This window comes from Saccopteryx leptura, chromosome 4, assembly GCF_036850995.1.
Source record: "Saccopteryx leptura isolate mSacLep1 chromosome 4, mSacLep1_pri_phased_curated, whole genome shotgun sequence".
Taxonomy (NCBI): Eukaryota; Metazoa; Chordata; class Mammalia; order Chiroptera; family Emballonuridae; genus Saccopteryx; species Saccopteryx leptura.
In genome coordinates this window covers 160,325,917-160,349,563 of record NC_089506.1, presented here as the reverse complement: position 1 = coordinate 160,349,563, position 23,647 = coordinate 160,325,917, and the positions used below count along the sequence as shown (strand labels likewise).

The window sequence follows — 23,647 nt, the reverse complement described above, 5'->3', positions numbered from 1 at the left end:
TAAACTTTAGAGGCAAAGTTAGAACTAAGTTCAGGTACAGGGTTTTTAAAGGTGAAAAGATGGAATAATGTACTATGAAGACTAACATCCCAGGACAACCAGTTTCTTGAGCTGGGCTCTCACATCTCTTTGCTGCTTGGAGAACTGATTAGGCTGCTAACAGAAATATCTTCTAGGATTTAAAACAAAAAAATAAACAAACAAACACCACAATTTCCAGGATAGAATCATGTGAGAAACAGATGCTTCAATAAAACTTCCATTAAATAGTGATAACTTTTTTTTTTTTTTTAAGAGAGATAGACAGGAAGGGAGATACTGAGGAGAGATGAGAAGCATCAGCTTGTAGTTGCTTCACCTTAGCTGATTGCTTCTTGTGTTGCCTTGACAGGGTGGGGGGCTCAAGCCAGTGACCATGGGATCATGTAGACGACCCTACACTCAAGCTGGCGACCCCACGCTCAAGCTTCTGAGCCCGTTCTCAAGCCAGCGAACTCAGGGTTTCAAACCTGGGACTTCAATGTCCCAGGTCAATGCTTTAACCACTGCACAACACCGATCAGGCAATAACTATAATTTCTTGTTCTGATATAGAAGACTTTTTGTTTTGGAAAATGATTCTAAGATTTTTACAAATAAGACTGCCCAGTCCTCAAAGCAATGTTACTGACTTTAGTAACTACAGTGAAGTCATAGCTCTTATAAAACAATGGAAAAAGTGAGTTGTACTGAAGTTTCTAGATAATTTCTAGCAAGTTAAATGGTGATGTATATAGATAGTAATAAATTTTATTTAATAAAAAAGATAAGCATTGTTTAATAGATAAAGAATATTCAGAAATAAATAATACTACATTTAAATCACTTTCTGATTCTGGAAATAAAAAATTTTAATTCAGTTCCACCTACAAAATAAAAGTAGTTTCCTTACTCCCACTATGAACACATTAACTGTACTTTCACATACAAAAAGCTTAGGTACATTCAACTGTTTATAAGACATGTCCCTATGTAATACATTTACATTCATGTGAAGTATATGAACTTACATAATTGTATATATTTGTGACTTTCACATCTGGTACCTTTTAAGATGAACATGTAATGATTATTTTCTAAAAGTCAGTTCATATATGATGATTTAAGGTTAGAAGTGAATTTTAATAGCTGTATTCATATGAAGATTCAATAATTTTTTTAAACTATAAGCTCAAAGCTAAAACTTGAGCAACTTAAGTTATCTGACTGGCAATACATGGAATTCTTATCAGGTTGTACTGTTTGGTTTACAGTTTAAGTCATTTCAAGTGGCATATAATTAATCATTTCTTCAGAGAAAAAAAGCACCAAGGATATTATTTTTTCACATCATAGATAAAATCACAACAGAGTGATCTCAATTTCCCTTTGAAATCTAATCATTTGAAAGAGGCATTTATTTCAAACACTCACTTAAGCTTTCTTGGTGAGGACAACTAATACACTAGAGAACGATGGAGTAAAAACAGGTGCTACACATAGTATCTACCACTACAGAATTCAGATATTATTTTCACATTGATGATTTCTATTTTTGAATTGAGTTCCTTAGATTTAAAAAGAACTCTGAAAAGAAGTGTTACATTTATAATCTTGACAACTATCTCTCTTAAAAAGAGACTCTAAGGATGTCTTTCTTGCCAACATATGAAGCAACATTTTCCTGATGAACAAAAGCACCTTAAAGTAAGGACAAGATAAAGAAAATATTCTCTACAAATATACAAATTTATGTGCATAAAGGTGTAAATATCCCAGCTGTATTATGTAATATTTTAAATAACACACAATAAAAAAATTTGAAGCGCAGATTGAAAAAAACAACCCATATCTTTTCATTCCAGTTATTAGATACTGTAGCAAATATATGTAACAATTTGGGGAGAAGTTTCTAATCTAAATGGTCAATGATATCTCTTTGCGAATGAACTTTTTAAAGTCTCAAATATGTAATCCTGACCATCAAATTTCAACCCAAGCTACAGATTTTCACAGTCAAGATGCAATCCCATCACAATGACAGTGTGTACAGAGGCCACATCGCAGATTCGTCACCAAGCAGCATTACTACTGGTGTGACAATGGCACAGGCCAGCTGGGTGTTCCTGTTCCTTTTCTTTACCACGGGCACATGGCAAACATCAAATTAAGAATGACAGACCTGTATCACCATAACTTTTGCTACTAATAAAATGCTAATAAACATTGTTTTAAACATTTTCAGATCATGGCAAAGGTTTCTTACCTGAATGTACACAAAGAATCTCTACATTTAACCTATTTTTAAATGATAATAGAGATTTTTTAAATGAATAAATTACATACTTTGACAATTTTTAGCCAAGTCTTTTTCGTATGTTTTTTTTTTTTTTTTTTTTTTAAGACTTTAATCATTTTAGAGAGAGACAGAGAGAGAAGGGGGAGGAGCAGGAAGCATCAACTCCCAAATGTGCCTTGACCAGGCAAGTCCAGGGTTTCGAGCCAGTGTCCTCAGTGTTCCGGGTTGATGCTTTGTCCACTGCACACTACAGGTCAGGATAGGTATCCTTTTCTAATGAACATGTGATTTTTGTATAAAGAGTTCCAGCTCCTACTAAGAGATTTCATTTCTTCTTCCCAGCGGTTTTTTTGTGTTCATGAATTTCTGGTTTGCTAGTTATATTCTTTTTCCGGGATGAGGTATTAGGAACTGCACTAGAGGGTCCGCTGGTAGCTAATAAACAAAAAAAGAAAAACTATTGCTTAGATGCTCACAAGCAATCCAAGTTTAAATAATACTGCTGAGTGATAAAATAATATACTTTGTTATAATTATAATGTAAATGAAACATTATAAACATTCAGTAGAGCATTTTTAACCTTTTACTTTTTAGAATTCCACACCAATACAGAAAAGTCATGTCAATGGGCTGCGTTCACAAAACAGATTTCTCTTTTCACCCTACATTCTTCCTGGAAAACTAATTTATTCCATCCATCATTTTTAACTATTATATATTGGGCTAACAACCTTCAAATTTATACTCTGGCCCAGGTCTTTTTTCTATACAGGTGTCTCTATACAGGTATCTGACAGGAAACATAAACTTAATTTGTCATTTTCCCTATAAACATCTATTTTCTCCTATATCTCCTATTTTATCCCTATCTAGAAAGCTAAGAGGTTAGAAAACTAAAGGGATTAGCCAAATTATATACATAACACATAGATCCAGACAAGGTAGCAATTACCAGAGGGAAAGAGGTGATGAAGGGAGGGGGAGGGGCAAAGGAGGTGAAATGGGAATGGAAAGTGACTGCATGGGGCGGGGTGGGGGGGGACGATGCGGGAGTCAGGGATTTATATTGAGTGGGGCACTTGAAACCATGTCATCACAATAAATTTTAAAAAAAAGAAAACTAGAAAATTTCTTGGCTTAGGACTATGATGGCGAACCTTTTTATAAAAACCATCCACTTTTGCAGTGCTGGTCAACCTGGTCCCTCCTGCCCACTTTTAGAGAGAGATACTGGGCGGGAGGAACCAGATTGACCAGCACTGCAAAAGAGGGTGGTTTCTTTTCTTTTTTTTTAAAAATATAAATAAATTTTTATTTTAATGGGGTGACATCAATAAATCAGGGTACATATATTCAAAGAAAACATGTCCAGGTTATCTTCTCATTCAATTATGTTGCATACCCATCACCCAAAGTCAGATAGATTGTCCTCCGTCACCTTCTATCTATCTAGTTTTCTTTGTGCCCCTCCCCTAACCCCTCTCCCTCCCCCCCCCCCCCCAACCACCACACTCTTGTCCATTTCTCTTAGTATCGTTTTTATGTCCCACCAATGTATGGAATCCTACAGTTCTTGTTTTTTTCCGATTTACTTACTTCACTCCATATAATGTTATCAAGATCCCACCATTTTGTTGTAAATGATCTGATGTCATCATTTCTTATGGCTGAATAGTATACCATGGTGTATATGTGTCACATCTCTTTATCTAGTCTTCTATTTTTTTTTTTTTTACAGTGATTAAAGCCTTTAAGCAAACTCTTGGCCAATACAGCAAGAATCCATAAAAGAGTACTGTCCTTAACATGTTCACCAAGTACAAGTTGGCCCCAACACCATCCAAATCCCTGAAAAATGCAACCCAACCCCAGTTCAGTCTGTTAGGAGCTGTCACAAGGAGCAGGAGTCCAGGAAAGGAGAGGGCGGTTCTTATAAAAAGGTTCACCATCACAGGCTTAGACATCCTTCTACATGCAAACCAACACCAAACCCTAATGAATTGTCAAAAAGCAATTCTATTGATAACCCAAGTTACACTTCTAGATATGTAAGCTCATGTCAGACCAGTCCTCTCACACATAACAAGTATTAACTCTGGATAAAGTATAAAACAACTACCCGGAGACACTGAAGAGTGAACAAAGGTAGGCATATACTGGAAAACATTAACACTCAAAAGAAGTGAACATCATGAGATGGGCAGTCTCCTCCCCCCCCTTTTTAAAGCTTTTGGCCTAAGGACAGGATACAATGTGCACTGCAGGAAATGACTAAAACTCCAACATAAAACTCTGTCTTACTGGCATGAAGAACCAGAAGGTAAGTATTGGAGTGACTATAGCTGCTGGAAAGTCAGGTGGGAAATCCCAGAGGGCCCTGAATTCTTTGTATAAACACAGACCAAATTTATAGCAGGAGCAGAGTAAGTTCCAAGAATTCCAGCTAAGGACGAAAGTGTAGTGACAGTAAAGTTATCAGCCATTTTGAGGGACACAGTTTGCAATCTGAGTTCAAAGTTAAATCTTTGCTTTAAAAAAAAGCAAACAACCCAATACTCTTTGGAAGAACATAACAGAAATAACAGAGTCCCCAGTTTCTACAACATATAATTCATAATATCTAAGATACAATCCAAAATTACTCAATATATGAAAAAAATAGTAAGGAAAACTCCTTTCTTCCTAAGAATGCATAAATTCAGAGGCTAATCCTGAAGTCAGCCAGATTAATAGGTAAGAACTTTAAAGCAACTACTTTATGCTCAAAAACAAAGGAAAATATGCTTACAATAAATAGATATATAGAAAATCTCTGAAGAAAAACTAAAAAGAAGAATAAAAAAAGAACATCTAAGGAATAAATATCTGAAATAAAAATTCACTGTCTAGGTTTAACAATAGAATGGAAATGACAGGTAAAAATGAACAATAACAAAGGCTACTACTACATACTCCCCCTCAAAAAACAAACAAACCCAACTCTTTCATATAAAATGACTAAAATGATGCCTAAGCTCAACAGAAAAGCAAAAGAAGACAGTACATAAGTTAGTATGGGAAAAGTGTACGTATAAAATATACTCTATTAACAGATGTGGGAGAGGAGAAAATAGAGAAAAAATACAAATATATCAAAAGGCTACAGTAACAGGTTTTTAACTATTTGATCAAGTAACTTCCTAGAGTGTAATGGTCTTATTTAAAAATAAAATATGGTACACAGTTAAAAAACAACCTACTTGTTATACAGAGTCCATAAATTCATACACATGCCTCACCTGGTTTGCCGCTTGCTTTAGTATTCTTTAATACTGGCGGTGTTGGGAGAATCTTTGCCGGTGTATATGTATTTAAAGATACTTTTCTTCTCATTACTGGACTGGGACGTGAAGCTGTAGAAAAAAACAAACACAAACGTGGTAAGTCAGTCATTTCCTGCCAATTCTATCTGTACACTTTAGAAAACTTCGTATGACATATTTAGTGGTCCTATGAATATACACAGTAATGGGAAAACAGACAAGGCAAGGTTTTCAGAGTAAATTTGGCAAATCCCTCTTTCCAATAAAAAGTTCTCTCATGCTCTTAGCCAAATACATGTTCTGGTTATATTGTAAGCAATAAGCATGTAACAGTATTCTCCAAGGAATGCCAACAAGAATAGAGCAACAGACTTAATTTTATCTTGCCCTGATAGAAACTTGGATTCTTAAGGGATGGCAGAGAGCTGAAAGCATAGAGAAGACCAAGAGTCAAAACGGATTCTCTCTCAAAACAGTTCATCTATAACACAATGGTCTAAACCAGCAGTGGGATTCAGCTGGTTTGCACCCAGTTCAACAGAACCGATACCTAATTTTTTGTTGAGTTTGGTGAACCAGTTGTTAAAATGGCACTTGTAATCAGGGTTCTCTCTAAGGTGGGTGCCTGGACAGCTGCCCAATGTGGAAATCACAAATTTACATTCTAAGGAAGGGGATCCTACTCCTGCAGTGAAAAGATGGTTAAGGATAAATCACAGCCGATGATGCTCAGATAAAAGCGAAGAAAACTGCAAGTGACGACGCCAATGAAGAAGCAATATGGAAGTATCATTTTTTTTTTTTTTTTTTTTACAGAGACAGAGAGAGAGACAGACAGGGACAGACAGACAGGAATGGAAAGATGAGAAGCATCAATCATGTTTTTTGTTGCGCATTGTGACACATTAGTTGTTCATTGATTGCTTTCTCATATGTGCCTTGACCACGGGCCTTTAGCAGATTGAGTGACCCCTTGCTTGAGCCAGTGACCTTGGGTCCAAGTTGGTGAGCTTTTTGCTCAAACCAGATGAGCCTGCACTCAAGCTGGCGACTTCGGGGTCTCAAACCTGGGTCCTCGGCATCCCAGTCTGACACTCTATCCACTGTGCCACCGCCTGGTCAGGCGGAAGTATCTTAAATAACAAGTTTTATTGTTTTTTTTGTTAGGTATTATTTAATATTTTTTCATTAATATTTTAAAACTTTTTCTTATAACAATCTAGTTTTGTGCACCTCTTTTATTGTTCTTAAGTATTAAATGCATGAAATAATAAAACTACTTTTGGAATTTTTTTTTATATTTAGGGCAGAGAACCGTTTGTTAAATTATTTGAATCCCACCACTGGTCTAAACTATCTCATATTTAAGAATAAACTAGCTAGATTATAAGTAATGAACCAGAGTGTCTTCCTATACTACCCAGCTAAGATTTATCTTCATGCAAGCAAACTTTAAGAAGAGGTAATTCTTAAGTATGGTGTCCTCTGGGGAAGAACAGGCTAGAGTTGGGGAGCCAGTGGCATGAGCTGGTGAGTGTGTAAACAAAGGCAGGGGAGATAAATGAAAATATACTTGTCTATAACTGTGTAAAAGCTGGTGTACTGGATTAATTGGGGGAACATTTAGTGAAGTATATATTATCTAACCATGATGCTGTACACCTGAAACTCATACAAAATAATATTGATAGCCCTGGCCGGTTGGCTTTGTGGTAGAGCATTGCCCAGAATGTGGATTTCCCAGGTTTGTTTCTCGGTCAGGGCACATAGGAGGAGCGACCACTTGCTTCTCCACCCCTCTCTGTCTCTCTCCTCCCCTTCCATAGTCATGGGTCCATTGGTCCCAGTAAGTTGGCTTGGGGCGCTGAGGATGGCTACAAGGCCTCAGACTCAGGCACTAAAAAATGGCTCCACTGCTAAGCAACAGAGCAAGAGCCCCAGATGAGCAGAGCATTGCCCCCAGTAGGATTGCTGAGTGGAGCCCAGTTGGGATACATGTGGGAGTCTGTCTCTCTCCCTCCCCTCCTCTCACTAAAATTAAAAAATAAATAAGTAAAAAATAATAATATTGCCTGACCAGGCAGTGGCACACTGGATAGAGCATCGGACTGGGACACAGAGCACCCAGGTTCGAAACCCCGAGGTTGCCAGCTTGAACGTGGGCTCATCTGGTTTGAGCAAGGGGTCACTCGGTCTGTTGTAGTCCCCCCCGCCCCCTGGGTCAAGGCAATAGGAGAAAGCAGTCAATGAACAACTAAAGCATGGAAACAAAGCACTGATGCTTCTCATCTCTTGCTTCCTGTCTGTCCCTATCTATCCCTCTCTCTGTCACAAAATAATAATAATAATAATATTGATTATAAACTAACTGAAAACTAAAACTGAAAAAAAAAGATGTGCCTACTTTTCCATTTTAGGGGAGGACCTGATACAATAAGAAGTGTGTCTCTGAAAAATCAATACATGGACCAATGATGGCAAATGTGGCTTAGACAGTTGATACCTACACTGAATGAATATAAATTCCACTGGCAGAAGCTCAAAGTAGTCACTAATAAAATGATATAAGTTACAAAAGAGTACCTAAGATATCTTATAAAGCACTACACCATTGCTCAGCTCTTTTCTGTTTGCTTTTATCCATTGTGTTACCTTCCACCTCTAACTTATCCAGTTAGTATTCCCACACCCTTCCCCTCAATCTGATAGTCAGTGTCCCATGATAAGCCATCTATCTACTAGTTACCACAAAATTAATTTTGTCCTAGGTGAGGAAAATATCTTTTGTAATGATAGAATTAATGTTTTCTTCCTGTAACACAACAAAATCAATGTACTTCCATATTATGCTGCTACTCTCTAGACATGTTAGGAAATTAAGTATAAATAATGTAAATATAGGGTGGGGCAAAAATAGGTTTACAGTTGAGAGTACATGAAAATTTATTCTTGTATTATTATTAATTATTGTATTATTTTCCATACAAACTATAAACTTATTTTGCCCTATCCTGTATATATGATTACTAAATATTAATTCTACGGCTATACTATAAAATGTAGGATTCAGATCTTTCTATCTTAATTGACACCCTCTTTTAATATTCAGAAAGAATTTAAAAACCAATCATTTTAATTTAATTTACTTAATTTATTTATTTTAGTAAGAGGAGAGGAGGCAGAGAGAGACTCCCGAATGCACCCTGACAGGGATCCACCCGGCAAGCCCACGAGGGGTGATGCTCTGCCATCTGGGGTGTTGCTCCATTGCAACCGAAGCCATTTATTACCACCTGAGATAGAGGCCATGGAGCCATCCTCAGCGACTGGGCCAACTCTCTCTAATCGAGCCTTGGCTACAGGAGGGGAGGAGATGTGGGGGGAGAGATAAACAAGAGGGGGGAGGGGTGGAGAAGCAGATGGGCGCTTCTCTTGTGTGCCCTGACCGGGAATCGAACACGGGGCTTCCACACGCTGGGCTGATACTCTATCACTGAGCTAACCAGCCAGGACTAAATACAAATCATTTTAGAATGGGGTTTTAATCTTGCTTGATCACTAACTAGTTGATTTCCTCAGCACTGTCATTCTAAGTTTTTACCTTTAAACAATAAACTTTTCTCAAATGAAATCTTAAATAAAGTGAATCACAGCAAATGCTCTGGTTGAAGCAGCTCCGAAAGACACATTCAGAACCTTTCTCTTTCTCTGGAACTTTCAAAAGCTCTTGGTAGTAGTTTAAAGATCAATGAACTAGATTAATTCTAAGGTTCACCCAATTCTATGAACTGCATTAACAATATTTACTTTATTGTTTTTTAAATTTACTTATTGATTTTAGAGAGAGGAAGGAAGCTAGAGAGAAACAAATGCTGATCTGTTCCTCTGTGTGTCGTGACAGGGTATCAAATCCACAAACTTGGCATATTGGGATGATGCTCTAATCAACTGAGCTATCCGACCAGGGTTAATGATATTTCCTTTCTTATCTAGTTCCTTTAGTAAGTAATGGCATGAAATTTTAGGAGAGCCAGATGGATTGGGGTGTAACTTGTATCCAAGATATAAAGGAGAGATTAGAACTGGAAAAGAAATTAATATTGATCATTTCATTAATATACCTCGAAATATACTCTGATGAACTGAATTCATGAACCAGAGATAAAAAGCCATAATAAAATGACATTATAGAATAAACCTTCAAAATGATCTTTTCGTAAATATTCAACGAAGATTTTCTTTCCACAGCAAACACGAATTATTACTGCTGCCATTACTGTTAAGTCATTCCTTGAATTCTTCTAAATTCTAAATATTATTTACATCTACCCTAAGTTCTTATATTCCATATGTAAGTTTTAAAATGAAAGCTTACTTTCCAAAACCATTCCCAAAGTGAAATATTTTAGAACATTTGCACCAAGATATATCTCTGTTTCAATTAATGACTGAAAGCTGTCCTCTCCTACCAGAAGTGGAGGACAGGGAAAGGCTCCTACCCTGCAGAAATGCAGGGGCACCAGGTGGAGAGAATACACTGTGAAGAGAATTCTCTCGAAGAGCACGTGCGGTGGCCCCGTGACGGAAGGAGAGTAACAGCGAGACATGGAAGTGGCTTTCATTCCAACACCTCCAGTTTAATACTTCAGAGAAACCCATTTACAGCATTTTCCTTACAGAAAGGAGAATGGCTCACACAGGAAGTCTGTAGCTTCTCTAAGATATGACTAGAACTAGCGGATTCGTTTTTTTTCTTTTTTTGTGACAGAGACAGAGTCAGAGAGAGGAACAATAAGGACAGAGAGGAAAGGAGAGATGAGAAGCATCAATTCTTTTTTGAGGCTCTTTAGTTGTTCATTGATTTCTCATGTGCCTTGACGGGGGGGGGGGGGGGAGAGCTACAGCAGAGCAAGTGACCCCTTGCTCAAGCCAGTGACCCCACACTCAAGCTGGTGAGCCCGCACTCAAGCCTGCAACCTCAGGGTTTTAAACCTGGGTTCTCGGCGTCACAGTCCAGAGCTCTACCCACTGCACCACCACCTGGTCAGGAATAACAAGCTTTTTATCTGTAAGCAGAACGCTCTCTCCCAAAACTAACGCTTCCTACCCTGGAAATTCCAATGTGCTGAAGGATCTCACTGAGCTGAAAATGACAATAGTCAGGTGACTTCTCTACCTAAAAAGGTAGCCCTGAGCATTTCCCAAAATGATGTTCCCTCAGAATAGTACATGTTTAAACATATTACCAAAAAAGGTTTTCGAAAATCTGAGTACAGAGGTTTCCTTACAGAAGAACCATAGCCATTATAACTATACCTTTTTCAAGGAAGGTAGGATGTATACAGTTTTGAAAACTTAATGGTTATAAATCCCTTTTTATCTATCATACACACACACACTAACCTCTTCAGAATATTTACTGTAGAACACAATTTGAAAAAATGTCCTATTTTTTCCCTCTAGTCAAAAGCTCTTTCCGAATCAATATGAGTACTTATCAAAGTGGTGAGGTGATGGGCACATATGGGTTAATGTAGGTTGCTATTCTAGAGTTTTTAAAACGCTTATTATAGAATGATATACAATAGGAATGTGAAACAAAGATCATGACTCTATACTATGTGTTGACATCTATTGCTGAGTGTTAGATTTTTCCTTTTTGTGAAAAAAAGTTTTGGAGTCAAGAAAAGTGACACAGTATATATTACAATAAAGAATTTCAAATAATGTTCCTTTACAACCCTTTCACTCCTAAAATTCTATTCGCTACCACTACTTGAGTTTATGTTTTTAGAATTCTTTTTATATTCAGAGAATATCTACTTCCCCCAAATCAAATAATAATAATAATTTTCCTACAAATTTCAGGGGTCGCCTGTGGAACTTCACTTGATGGAGAAGCAATGGAAGCAAGAAATTCATCAACCTGCTTTAAAGACAGGGCATTGTGAAGAGTTTCTAGAGGACAAATAGATGGCACCATGGAATACAATTCAAAGCCTGGAAAACAAAAACAAAAACAAGAACAAAAATTAAATATTGAAAACAAAAACCAGCAGCTGTAAAGGAAGCAGGCCACTGCTTGGAGGTGGAAGCTTACGTCTTTGTGCGATACCACATGCAAACACACGGGACCTCTGAAGTCATGACACCAGATGCTATGCAATATGGAATTGGAACAAGATGTGACAGACTTCATCTTAAATGTAACCACAGAGTACAGCATGCACACAATATCATTCTATATTTTCATCAAATCTAAACATAATACTTAAAAAAATACCTGAAGGGGAGGAGAAAAAAATACAATTTTTCAGTTTCTTACTTTTTAAAATCAGTCTATTTCATAGGTAAGTAGGCTGATGCCATGATGTATGCCTGATGCCAGGATGCTACAAGTAACTTTTTATTGAAAAACAATTATGAATTACTTGTGAAGAGTGATTTTATATACCTTTCTAGTCTTCACAAAGCCAACAATGCTCTCTAATGTGACCCTAAAAGAACACTCATTCATTAATGGTGAAATTAAAATTCCAAATCATATTTCATCTACCTTGATTGAATAAACACAATAATTCTATTATTGGAATTTGCTAGCTGAGTAAAGGTAGGTCGAATAAAAAGCGATTCAAAATACATATACGTTTGTACTCAACAACGGCACAGAAATACAAAAATTTCATAAATAAACCATGCAGATATGTATCAATACTATCAGTGAAACAAAAACATTTAAATAAATATTTCCCCCCCCCAAAAAATAGGATATAGTTATTTTCTTTTTACAAAAAATGGCTTGTCTATTTAAACTTAATGGCTTTTAAAATTGCTTTCATATAGAAGCAAAAGACAACTCTTTCTGCATCTACTCTTTCCAAAATACAAATTAATTTTCCTCCAAAGAAAATACCTTTAATACTTCAAGTTTTGCATAAAGTCAAATATTATTAATTAATAGTAGAAATTAAACAAAATAGACCACAAAATTGTCTACTTCAATAAGCATGTGCTCATTTTAACGCTGACTAATAATGTTTATTTAATATTGGGAGGAAATATTGACCCAAGAACTGCCTATTTCTTAGCTGGAATACGAAAACCTTGGTTAAAAAAATAATCTATCCATCCTATGAAAATTCCTGAAGGATTTACAAATTTGATGTTTGATTTTCAGGTGCAAACCAAAGCATGACAATATTACATTACATATACTTAAACAAAACAACAACTATTATACCTTAATAGCAACAAAAAACACCTAAAGTAAGCAGTAAAGGCATTAGGACTGCACAAGTATTACATGTTTTTAAGTACAATATTCATGCAAATAAATGCAAACCCTTTCTTTGCAATACACTAAAATGAATAATGTGGTTTTTTACTCCTTCCTTAGAATATTTCTAAGTCTTCCATAATAACTATTTTCCTGAATTTGCCTGTTAGACTTTGTAACAGGCAAAAAATACAATATAATCAATTTCTTTTGGACCTCATTTTTTCCCATTATCTTCAGTAAACATTTCCTTTAATGCACAATGAAAGGGTTAGCAATTTAAAAAGCAACCCTGCTGTCATGTTTAGAAGCTATAGAAACATACCACTGGAGCCTAGAAATCCCACAGAGGAAACGGACCAGCACCTACAGAGGTGTAGGTGTTCTGCACAGAGGCCCAGAAAATAAGGTAAAGCACTGTCAGAAGATAACTTGTTTCACCACGTTCCTTGAACTAAAGATGAAGGCAGGGGTAAGTCCATGATATGTGTTAAGATGGAAATAATATGAAAGTTAGGAAAAATAATATGTGAAAGAGAAAAATGTCAATTCATAGGATAGATAAGACAACCTATTATAAAAAAGAAAAAGAGACCCAAAAGAAATATTTCTAGGGTTGAATGGAATACATTTTATATGCATTTAAGTCTCATAATGTGTGGAATTATCTATATTCTTTAAAAGCCTACACCAAAGAAATATAAAATTATTCTATTTTCTGTTAAACTGAACAAAAGGAATTTTCTTTAGCTTCAGTAAACAGATTTTTCTTATATAAAACTTGCAATACTGACTATAAACACAAGCAATCTGCACAAAAACTATATTGTCTTAAACCTGCAATGTCTCTGCTCAGAATTTTGTGACTTCTGTATTCCTTGTGACTTTGGTTCTTATGCATGCATGTTCTTTAGAAGCTGCAGCATTATCAAATAAGAATCTTTTCTCAAAAAGTAGCATTTAAACAGCTTCAACAGAAGAAAAACACATGAAGTTTTAAAGCTAATTTTCAGTCATTAGGATGAGATAGATCTTCTGACACTGCCTCCAAGAAGCATTAGTGCAGTGTTATTTAGCTGTGCTTTGTAAGAATCTGGAGAGAAGAATGACTATGAACTTGTGCTCAATCCTTTAGTTTTTCATGGAAGTTTTTGAAAGATCTGACTTGAGTATCTGAAAGACTTATTTGCAGTTAGAAAGAAAAAATGTTGCAGGAATAAAAATCCTTTATTCTGAATCACATCAAAATCCTCTATGTTTTCTTTTAAATTCTTTAATCCTGAATTTAAAAGTGTTCAGTAAATACTCCCTCTTGCCCCACAAAAACAAGCTCTCTATATAAAAGCTGTAACAGTGCAACAATTCAGTCGATAGTGGCCACAAAATACTTTCATGTTCAGCCTCAAGAACTGAGTTTAATTGAATTGGCTTTCCAGATTTCTAGTTTAGTCTCCTTCATATCAGACATTCTCCAAATTTTAACAAAAAGCAGTGGTACCAAGAGAAACTGGTTGCTTAACAACAGCAAACCATACTGCTACATGAGGACAAAGTGAATGCTGAAGGAAACTTTTAGAGTGCTCCGGGCCACGTCAGATTTCGCTTTAGACAAAGAGCCGGGGAGAAATGCTGCTACACAGTAAAATCTCCATCCTTGGTTCCAAGAACTTTTCAAAGACACATCTCATTTGGCTATTTGATAGTGTGGCTCTGTTTTTCTGTAAAATAACTCAATAAAATGCCATGTGATCAGAAAGGAAATTAAGAACAAAAAAAATTAAAATTATTATGAATTAAGAAAATAAATACTATTTTTTTTAATTTGTGTAGACTGATCACTTGAGAAATTAGAAGGAATTTTCAGGTGTTAATTTAGTATTGAAACTCATCATCATTGTGTTCATTTAAAAGTTGGATGAGTAATGATAAATTATTGTGCAAATTACAGCTAAAAAAGGGGAGCTAGACAGTATCAATACTTTGGGTGAATTATAAGCTGGAATTGTATGCCAACTGAAATTACGGATGGAGAAATGAGTGATACTGTATACCCCAAATTTTGAAAGAAAAGAAAAATAAAAAAAGATGAAGCAGTGGAGTATCTTTTAAAATAAAAGCAAAACATACCATTGGTTGGGTGTCGAGCAAATGAGATAGAAAACCTTTTAACAGCAGAACCGCGTGTGGAGTCTAAGAAAGAGAAAAACAGGTACCTGAAATTTGTAACAGCTACCAAAGGAAGGACACTTAAAAAAAAGGGAAAAACAAATATATAAGGAGGTTAGTATTAGGTGACATGCAGAAGGGACAATGAGAAAGGGTAATAAGCCAAATACTAGTTAAAAGAAGTAAAATGGCTTGATGACAGAGGCAAAGTGTTTAATGAAATACACAAAAGAAAGAAAAGCAGAGTGAGCTAGCAATTCTGACAAATCCATGCTTTACTGACAATAGTAAAATTGTGGGTACATGAGAAAAAGTTTTTAAGTACAGCTAATACTGATAAGGTTAATCCACACTTCTAATAACAAGAGGAACCTCAAGTAATAGAAAAATAAAACTAAAAAAAAAAAATTCTAAATACTAAAACTTAAGGTATATTAGTGAGAGGATTTCCTTGAACTAGGGATTCTAAAAAATTCTCAACCTATGTTTATTTTTATAAATATTGCCAAGATGATATTTTCTTCTATTTATTTAGTCAATATCAATAAGTAGAATAAAGACTAACAGTGAACAAAGTTTAAAAGATCAAAGATTTATTGTTTATAATATGGCTTATCAACTATCTAAAAGAATAATACATATGATGCAGTTCTGAATTCCACATTTCAACAAACGACTCAGTGAACAAGTACTGAGAGTCTAACTACAATTAACTGTTCGATGAAACATGGGTCCAAACGGTGGATAGCAGAGAGCACTGATAGGCATTTAGGCAATGGATGCTAGGGTTCCACTTCATCAGTCACTGGCCTTAGGCTTGCCTCTGTGAAATACTGTATCGTCATGGGTGTGTGCGTGGGTGTAGGTATGAATCTGTGTGTGCATGTGTGCACATACCATCTATGCAGCCAGAAGAGGTCAGCTTTTTACGATGAGTACGAGCATAATCCTGTAGGTTAGGTGCGCTTGAAGAACCCCCGAGCACCGAGGTGCTAAACAGGCCCGCACAGTGAGACCCTGATGGGAGTTAGAGAAAATACATACACAACGGGTGTTCTTCCATTCACATTGGGAATTCATGCAGCATGCAATAACGTGGCTCTTACCACACATATTTGGCAGTGCCTGGAACAGGCTCACAATTCGCTTGTAATGTCAACTTTAATACAATCAACTACCACTACTTCTCATATTTACAAGTGAAGGTATTTAACACTGGACAAAATACTGTCTTTGAGGAAAATAATATGCCCATTCAATAATTAGATATACACACATTAAAAGTACTAAAAACACTACCACAAAAATTAATTTAGGATGATAAGGAATTGTCAATTAATTTACATGAGCAGGCCACAGAAAAAAATCTCTCCTAACACAAATTTAATCATAGTAAATCAATATTTTGGATGTGTGCCTGCAAAGAATCTTTTCTAATGACCTTGAATTTAAAATTATTAATATTTGTTATGAAATAAAGCAAATCGAAGCTTACTTATTTGTGAGAAGGCCAGGTAAAAACAGTTCCTTTTAGATCATCCAGACCTAAATCAGTTTAAATTCCAATATTTGAATTACTTAAGATCTTTAGTAATGAAATATATTATTAACAAATAAAACACAGTCAGTATAAATTGATGCTTAATTTGTAGCAAAAGTCTTTATACCCAAGCAAAACTCTTACTACTGGGTAAAGATGAAATAAATTTCTATCTAATACATCATAAAACATAAAGGAAGGAGAAATAGATATGTATATTTATTATGTGTATATATATATATATATTTCTGACAAGGTATTGTGGGAATATTAAAAACTATCAACATTAGCTACATGTAATTAACTCACGAAAGATCTTCAGGTAGGTAGGCACCAACAAACAGCTCATATACTTAGTATAGAGATCATAGTACATACATAGTTGAAACTTAATTTATGCTTTATTAAATCTATTTAGATAACTATTTACAGAAAATAATATGCCACACCTCACACAGTTTATCAATAATGAGCTTAAAACCAAATATGTTTAGAGAGGTTGCTTCGCTTGAGAGCAAACAACCGTGTCCCAAGGTCAGTGAGCAACACTGCCACTGAGCATTCGACCTGCTGTGGTTTCCCACAGAGATGATCAAACAAAAATTCATAATCCCAGATAGAGTCTGAAACACTCCCCACCTAATATTTTTAATCAGAAAAGTAAAAGGGGTTTTTTTTTTGTATGTAATACCACATACAGTTACTCGTATTTACCAATTAGGAAAAATAAAGTTTCTTTCCCAAATTGAAACATGTTGGAATTTTAACTTATGGAATACAAGGTTAATAACGAGCATTGGTAATTGGACTAAGTAGTTTATATTGTGGTCATTCAAAAGGGTTATAAAACAAAATTAAAGGCTATTTCTTATTTATTTTATCAAAACTTGGTTGTATATTTCAAATTGTACAACTCAACATTTCTGAATTAGTATATGTTAAAATAAAAACTAAAGCATAGCATTTGGTCATGTTTTCACCATTAAAGAGTTTTATATGTGTGCAATATACTGAGTTTAAGATTTGGATTACAATTTTTTTAGACCACATACCTACAGTAGGGTTCTGCTTCTGTTCCACAAGAGTTCTTGGTGTTCGCAGATAATTAGCATTTTCAGATACAACCTGTGCAAGGAAAGCAAAATAAATAAGGTAAAAACAGTAAAATAAATTCAGAAGTCCATATTTCATTTGCAGCCTGTTTCAGACAGACAAAGGTTAATAAGCTGTATGATAAGTATTAGTAGAAATACATAAAACATGAAAGATCATGCAAGATCCCTTTCTGAAGGGAGTCCATTTCATATGAGGTCCTTGCAATGAAGTGGTGCGAAGCAGGCATTCAAGAATGAAACATCATATATGAAGCAAGACAGATGAGAAGAAACAATTAATAGATTGATATAATTTCACTCTCTCTTAAAGGAAGCAAAATGCCCATTCTTAAACAGCTCCTGTATTTGAAGGGGGAAAAACAATCACAAACAAAAGAAAAGACAGACAGAGACTGTTGAGGTCACCATACAATTACTGATCCATGCACGGGCTTTATCAGAGTAACCTTTAAATATTCACAGCCTTAATGGATACCATAATCCCTTTCCCTATGATCAAAACCATTATATTTCCAAAAGGAAATTGCTGAAATTCTTGGAAAAGTCATGTGTAACAGCAGACCTTCCAATGCAAAATAAACAAAACAAAACAACAAAAAAAATACCAAAACTATTTTGAATTTCCAAATATCATCATGAAAATCTTTCTGATGTCATGTTATTTGACCCATATTGTTGACGGTCAGATATGCATTGCCCCCTCTTATCTTAAAAAGAGTATTAAATTATTATACAACTAAGAAAAATACACAAAAAACAATGTATATATATCCCTTTAATCAGATACTCCCAGGTAATGGAGTGAGGGAAAGCATGATCAGTATTAGATGTATCCTGCTAATTAACACAAGGTCACATAAATTTTGGTATTTTAAAAAAATGTTCACATTCTCAGCAAATTCCAAGTGGGAATTTAATTTCTCAATTATGGGGGGGGGAATTATTTTTCCTACCATCAAATTATGTAGTTTTGATTCTGAATGTTTTAAAGGATAATTATGTCAAAGAAATATTTTTTATTTTTAAAAATTATATTAAATTAAAGCACCAGGAGTATACATTTATTAATTTTTAAATCCTGGATATTTAAAACCCTCCCAGTAAAAATGATAAACACATGCAATGTAAGTGATTTCTTTCCTTCAAATATTGTTATTGTTATTAGATAAATATTGTTATTACAAGCATTTTAAAATAAACTCAATTAAAAAACAGAAGGATTTACTCTGATGTAAAATATAAGGGATTAGATGTCCTCAAAGATAGCTGTATGTTGCTCTGAATGCAGGGAGGAAAAATGTTTAATGAAGTAAAGTTTAAAAACCTGTTGCCATGAGCCAAAAATACTGGATGTGAAAGCCAATGATTTGGGGGAGACAGGGGAAGAAGTGATTTGTTCCCCTGATCTGCGTCTTCGACGCCCAGTACCCACACCACTGGTATAATGCAGCCAGGTACCAGTACCCTCTGGGCTAGACACACTCAGGGGGCTCTCTTCCTGGAAGTGAGAAAGGGGGCAAAAAAAAAAAAAAAAAAAAAAGCAGAGCATGCAAAGTTAGATACAACAGAGGCAATGATCAGAAAGAAAAAAAAATACAGTTTGTTCACATTTGCTTATCAATTCTTTCAAAACTATTAAACAGTAATTTGGGAGCCAAATATTTTAATATTTGAGAAAAATGATAGGAATGACAAAATCTAACTGTATGTGATAACAATTATGAGAATTATCTTACTATCTTAAACATACAAAATATATTCATACTGCTTAATAGTTGAGTTGTCCCTTCCCTCTTATAAAGATTTTAATAATCTTTTATCTTAGCAATTTTTAAAATAGGAAAGTATTCTGCTTAATTTTAGATATTCAAGAGGTATTGTGCTATATGGGGTAAAGTTTTCAACCCAAAGCATAAAAAAATCATGCAAAGGGTGAACTAGATATCAACATATATAATGTAGAAAAGAATATCTGCCAGACACTAAAAAAAAAAATTAAACATAAGATGGGTTCAAATGGTACTTGTTTATACTTTCAAGCTCTCTATTTGTTTATATACCCTTCAAATATCATTTCTAGAGTCCAGTAGGCAAAACATGCAGCAAACATTCTCATTGTACATGTTTGCACGGTCAGGTTCAGACAGTGAGGACAGAGTAAAATCTACTTGCACAAAATGAAGAGAATAGTCTTTTTCTCTGTGTGTCTTTTGGAAGTACAAACTTCTGATATCCATGGAGATGGCAGACGCTGGAAAGAGTCTTCAAGGTTTTACTTGAATAATTTACCTTATGAAAGTAAAAGTTTAGCATGGCATAGAAATAATCTCTTGAAAGTAACTATTTATGTATTTATGAGAAAAAACGTTTATAAATGTGCCCTGTGTTTTAAGAGTTAACAAAGGGCAGTGATTTTGTTGAAGATTTTGCAAACACAGATAAGCTGCAAACAGATGGCTGTATCAATATTACAGGCTTTTTGGAGTGCAGGAGAAGATTTCACGGTGAAATTCCTAAACACTCTGATTAATTACAGATTGCTTTGTTCAACATCAAAATCACTGCCCTCACATAAAAGGTAGTTTAGGTTGTTTTCTGAAATTAAAGATAGCTAAACATAACCCCAGGTTTCATATTTTTTTAAATTAAGCTATAACAGAATAACCCATGTTCTACAATTGTCAATCATCCTCTATTGAAATTAACTTAAAATATCACATTTATAGGAACCCTAACTAGTATACAATTTTCATTAAAAAATTACAACAATCTATTGTACTGATGGATGTTTCTTCTATATGTACAGATATGTTCAGTATTGTTAAACTGAGGTACATATATATTTGAAATTTAAGAATCATATAGCACTTATCTTTATATAATTCGAGACCACAGAAACAAGCATAATTCCTTTTTGTTGTTTATATTCTTACTCTCCAACTGCTAGGTAACGTTATACTCCTTACTTAGCACAGTTTATTAGCAACAAAAATATTTTCTAACTTAGAAGTTGATGATTCTTCTGTTTTAAAGTTCAATTATTGCTTTATACTTTTACTCAGCCTTTAGAAAATATTTGTAAGCAGTGACCTCAATCAGTGCTTGGAAAATCGTCTGGCAGAGAATATAGATAATCCAAAGTAAAGATATTTAAAGTATAAAAATCTATACAGATAAAGATTTACTAAACTAGCTTCATTCTAACCAACTTTCTTTTTAAATGTTATTTTAGCAGCTATTTAAATGTTAATTTAGTAGTGAGCATAACAATTAGCTTTAGTTATTTAATTGTAGATGTTAATACAAAGGTAAGTCTTTTAACTAATAAAATTTTCAAATTCATATATTGATTTTTGCAACTAGGCTAACAATTTAGAATTTCATCTTAATACAGTGTCATTGGAATTAGATATTATTGAAGCATCTGTGGCAATTCTTCTTTACTTTTAACCAAAAATTATTCTTGATCCATTATTTTAAAAATTATGTCCTGCTCTATAATTAAAGCTGTATTTTCTTTTCTGTTTCATTAAAATAGTTAGTTTACTTTATAAAATACATGCCTTAACACGTGCACTTACTTCATTTGTAGCCATCTTCCTAGATCTTGGAAGTGGAGACTTCCTGTGTATATGAATTGGCTCTGATACCATAGGTTTGAAAAACAGCACACCTCGATCAATCTCATCTTTTTTAGATGTATGTGGTTCATCATCACCATCAATTTTAAAAGGTCGTCTGCTTTCATTCTATGGGAAAAGAATAAAACATATCGGATAAAACAACAATCTTTCCTGATGAACAAATTGAATCAACTGGTATAGTCATTTAGAGTACATATACAAAATTGTTTATTCAAGTGAATTAATAGTAATTAAGTTCTTACAATAGCCTAGTATTATTTTGGGTATTGTAAGACAACTGATCGAGTTTCTAACTTTAGGAAATACACATACTTTATGGAGAAATTAAACAATAATACAACAACAAAAATAAAACAGCCAATTAAATGCATTAATGTCCAAAATAAATAAACAATATAATAAATAAAATAAAAAAGAGTAGAGATTAGTTTTTTTTAATATATGAACAGCATCAACCCAAGCACAAATTAAACTGCCTCTGAATTTATATATCATAGAATACTTATATTCCATTTCAAATATTTCCAACAGATGTGATGACTGCATACATAAATAACAATCATTTGATGGCTCACTAAATAATTACTGAGTGGTACTATACACGAAGACACAACTGAGTAAGAACAGTCCTAGACTGCAAGAATCTCACTGTATATAGTAGAGGAGACAGATAAGTTAAAAATTTTATACCCAAATAATAGAATGGGTAAACTGAGTCATAGTCAGTTTCTTTCAGACACTTCATGAAAAGCTAAAACTGTAGTAACCAAGCACTGAGAGTTTCGTCTTCATTACCTCTCTCGAAGCTGGTCTATATCCATACCCAGATGGTAAATTTTTGTCTTCTTCACATCCTTTGGCTCCTGGACTGAAGTGTAATTCAACATGAAAGCGTTCCTCTGAAGACAGATCCTAAAAAAATTTCACAGAACATTTTGAGAATGAGAAATTTCAAGCTACTTATTCACCTCAGGGACTATATGGAAATCAAGAACTCTTGCTACCTTGTTAGGATCCTCATAAAGCATGATAACAATCTGAGTCATGTAGTTGAGCTCACTGACAACAGTTAAATAATCCATAGCTCGTTTCCACTGGTCATCTTTTGCTTCCTGAATAAAAAATAAATGGAAAACATTTTCTTATATTGTACTACTTGAAAGTCACTTTATCTTCACTATGGTAGCTCACTTAATGCTGAGTGACACCACAAAGAAAAGTGAATACGTACATGCACAAATCTTTAGAAATAACTCCACTATATTTGTCTCAATAAATTACTTAAGCTTTAAGTAAATTTTAAAAATACCTTACCAGAAGTATTAGAAACTCTTGTGGTAAGTTATTATTATATTTAACATTTAGAAAATTAAATTTAACAGGGTGACATTGATCAATAAGAATACATAGGTTTCAGATAAACATTTCTTCAGCATTTGAACTGTTATGTTGTATACTAATCAACCCCCCCAAAAAGGCTTCTGGTCAAGATGGCAAAGTAGGTAAATATTGTATTGGCTTTCTCTCACAACCACATCGAAATTACAATTAAACTACAGAACAACCATCATTCAGAACCACTTGAAATCTAGTGAGACAAATTCTATCACTAAGATATATAGAAACAGCCACGTAGCAGTGGAAACCATGAGAAGATGGTTCGAAACCTGTGTGTGATGGTTAAAAATCTGGAGGAATATGTCTGTTGCAGAAGTTCCCCCTGAGGAGTGAGAGGTCCCCAGACCACGCCAGTCTCCCCAGTCCAAGGTATCAGGGCTTGGAAGAGAAATCCGCCTTCTGTGAATTCACTTCTGCCGGTGAAAACCAGCCAGGACCTTATCTGAGCGAGATGGAGAGCTGGAGGAGTCCAGACATTCCTCTTAAAAGGCATGCGCCTGGTCTTGCTTAGCCTCATTCACTCTGAGCTCTAGCACTGGGGCAGCAGTTGCAAAGTTGCTAGAGACATATAGGGAAAACTGAATTGTCTGGCTCTGAGACGAGGACTGGAGGGAGCCTTTCTCCTAGACAGAAGGGTTGGCAGAAATCTTTGTATCTTTGCTGAGTCCTCCCACCATAGAGCTGGCAGGCAAGCACCATATCTGAGTTCACCAAACTAGCTAAAACTGTTTGCCTAACCCTGGTGATTCCATGAGACTCTACCCTATCCAACTTTTGGGCCTACCCAAGTTGCTTCCAGCAAATGACCATCTTGGTCACAAATTCTTTCAAATGTTCACAAATCCCAAAGAAGTAGCATTTGACATAGGCATGCCATGTACCTCTTGC

General features: G+C 34.9%; 1 protein-coding gene across 16 annotated transcripts in view; it reads right to left on the bottom strand.

Moving 5' to 3' along the window:
• Positions 1–773: 773 nt before the first annotated feature.
• Positions 774–23,647, bottom strand: part of PPIP5K2 (diphosphoinositol pentakisphosphate kinase 2) — a 70,190-nt gene continuing 47,316 nt past the window's right edge. For 3 of the 16 annotated variants that reach the window (XM_066381932.1, XM_066381934.1, XM_066381933.1), the window contains exons 22-32: positions 22,366–22,473; positions 22,157–22,273; positions 21,299–21,466; positions 19,886–20,006; positions 19,042–19,211; positions 17,655–17,727; positions 15,960–16,079; positions 15,024–15,086; positions 11,480–11,620; positions 5,597–5,710; positions 774–2,752 (exon numbers count right to left, since the gene is read on the bottom strand). In XM_066381932.1, the coding sequence (XP_066238029.1) occupies positions 2,643–2,752; positions 5,597–5,710; positions 11,480–11,620; positions 15,024–15,086; positions 15,960–16,079; positions 17,655–17,727; positions 19,042–19,211; positions 19,886–20,006; positions 21,299–21,466; positions 22,157–22,273; positions 22,366–22,473 (1,305 nt within the window). In that variant the 3' untranslated portion in view covers positions 774–2,642. Of the gene's footprint in view, positions 2,753–5,596; positions 5,711–11,479; positions 11,621–15,023; positions 15,087–15,959; positions 16,080–17,654; positions 17,728–19,041; positions 19,216–19,885; positions 20,007–21,298; positions 21,467–22,156; positions 22,274–22,365; positions 22,474–23,647 lie in introns of all 16 variants that reach the window. The other 13 variants (XM_066381936.1, XM_066381938.1, XM_066381943.1 and 10 more) reach the window with 10 other exon arrangements.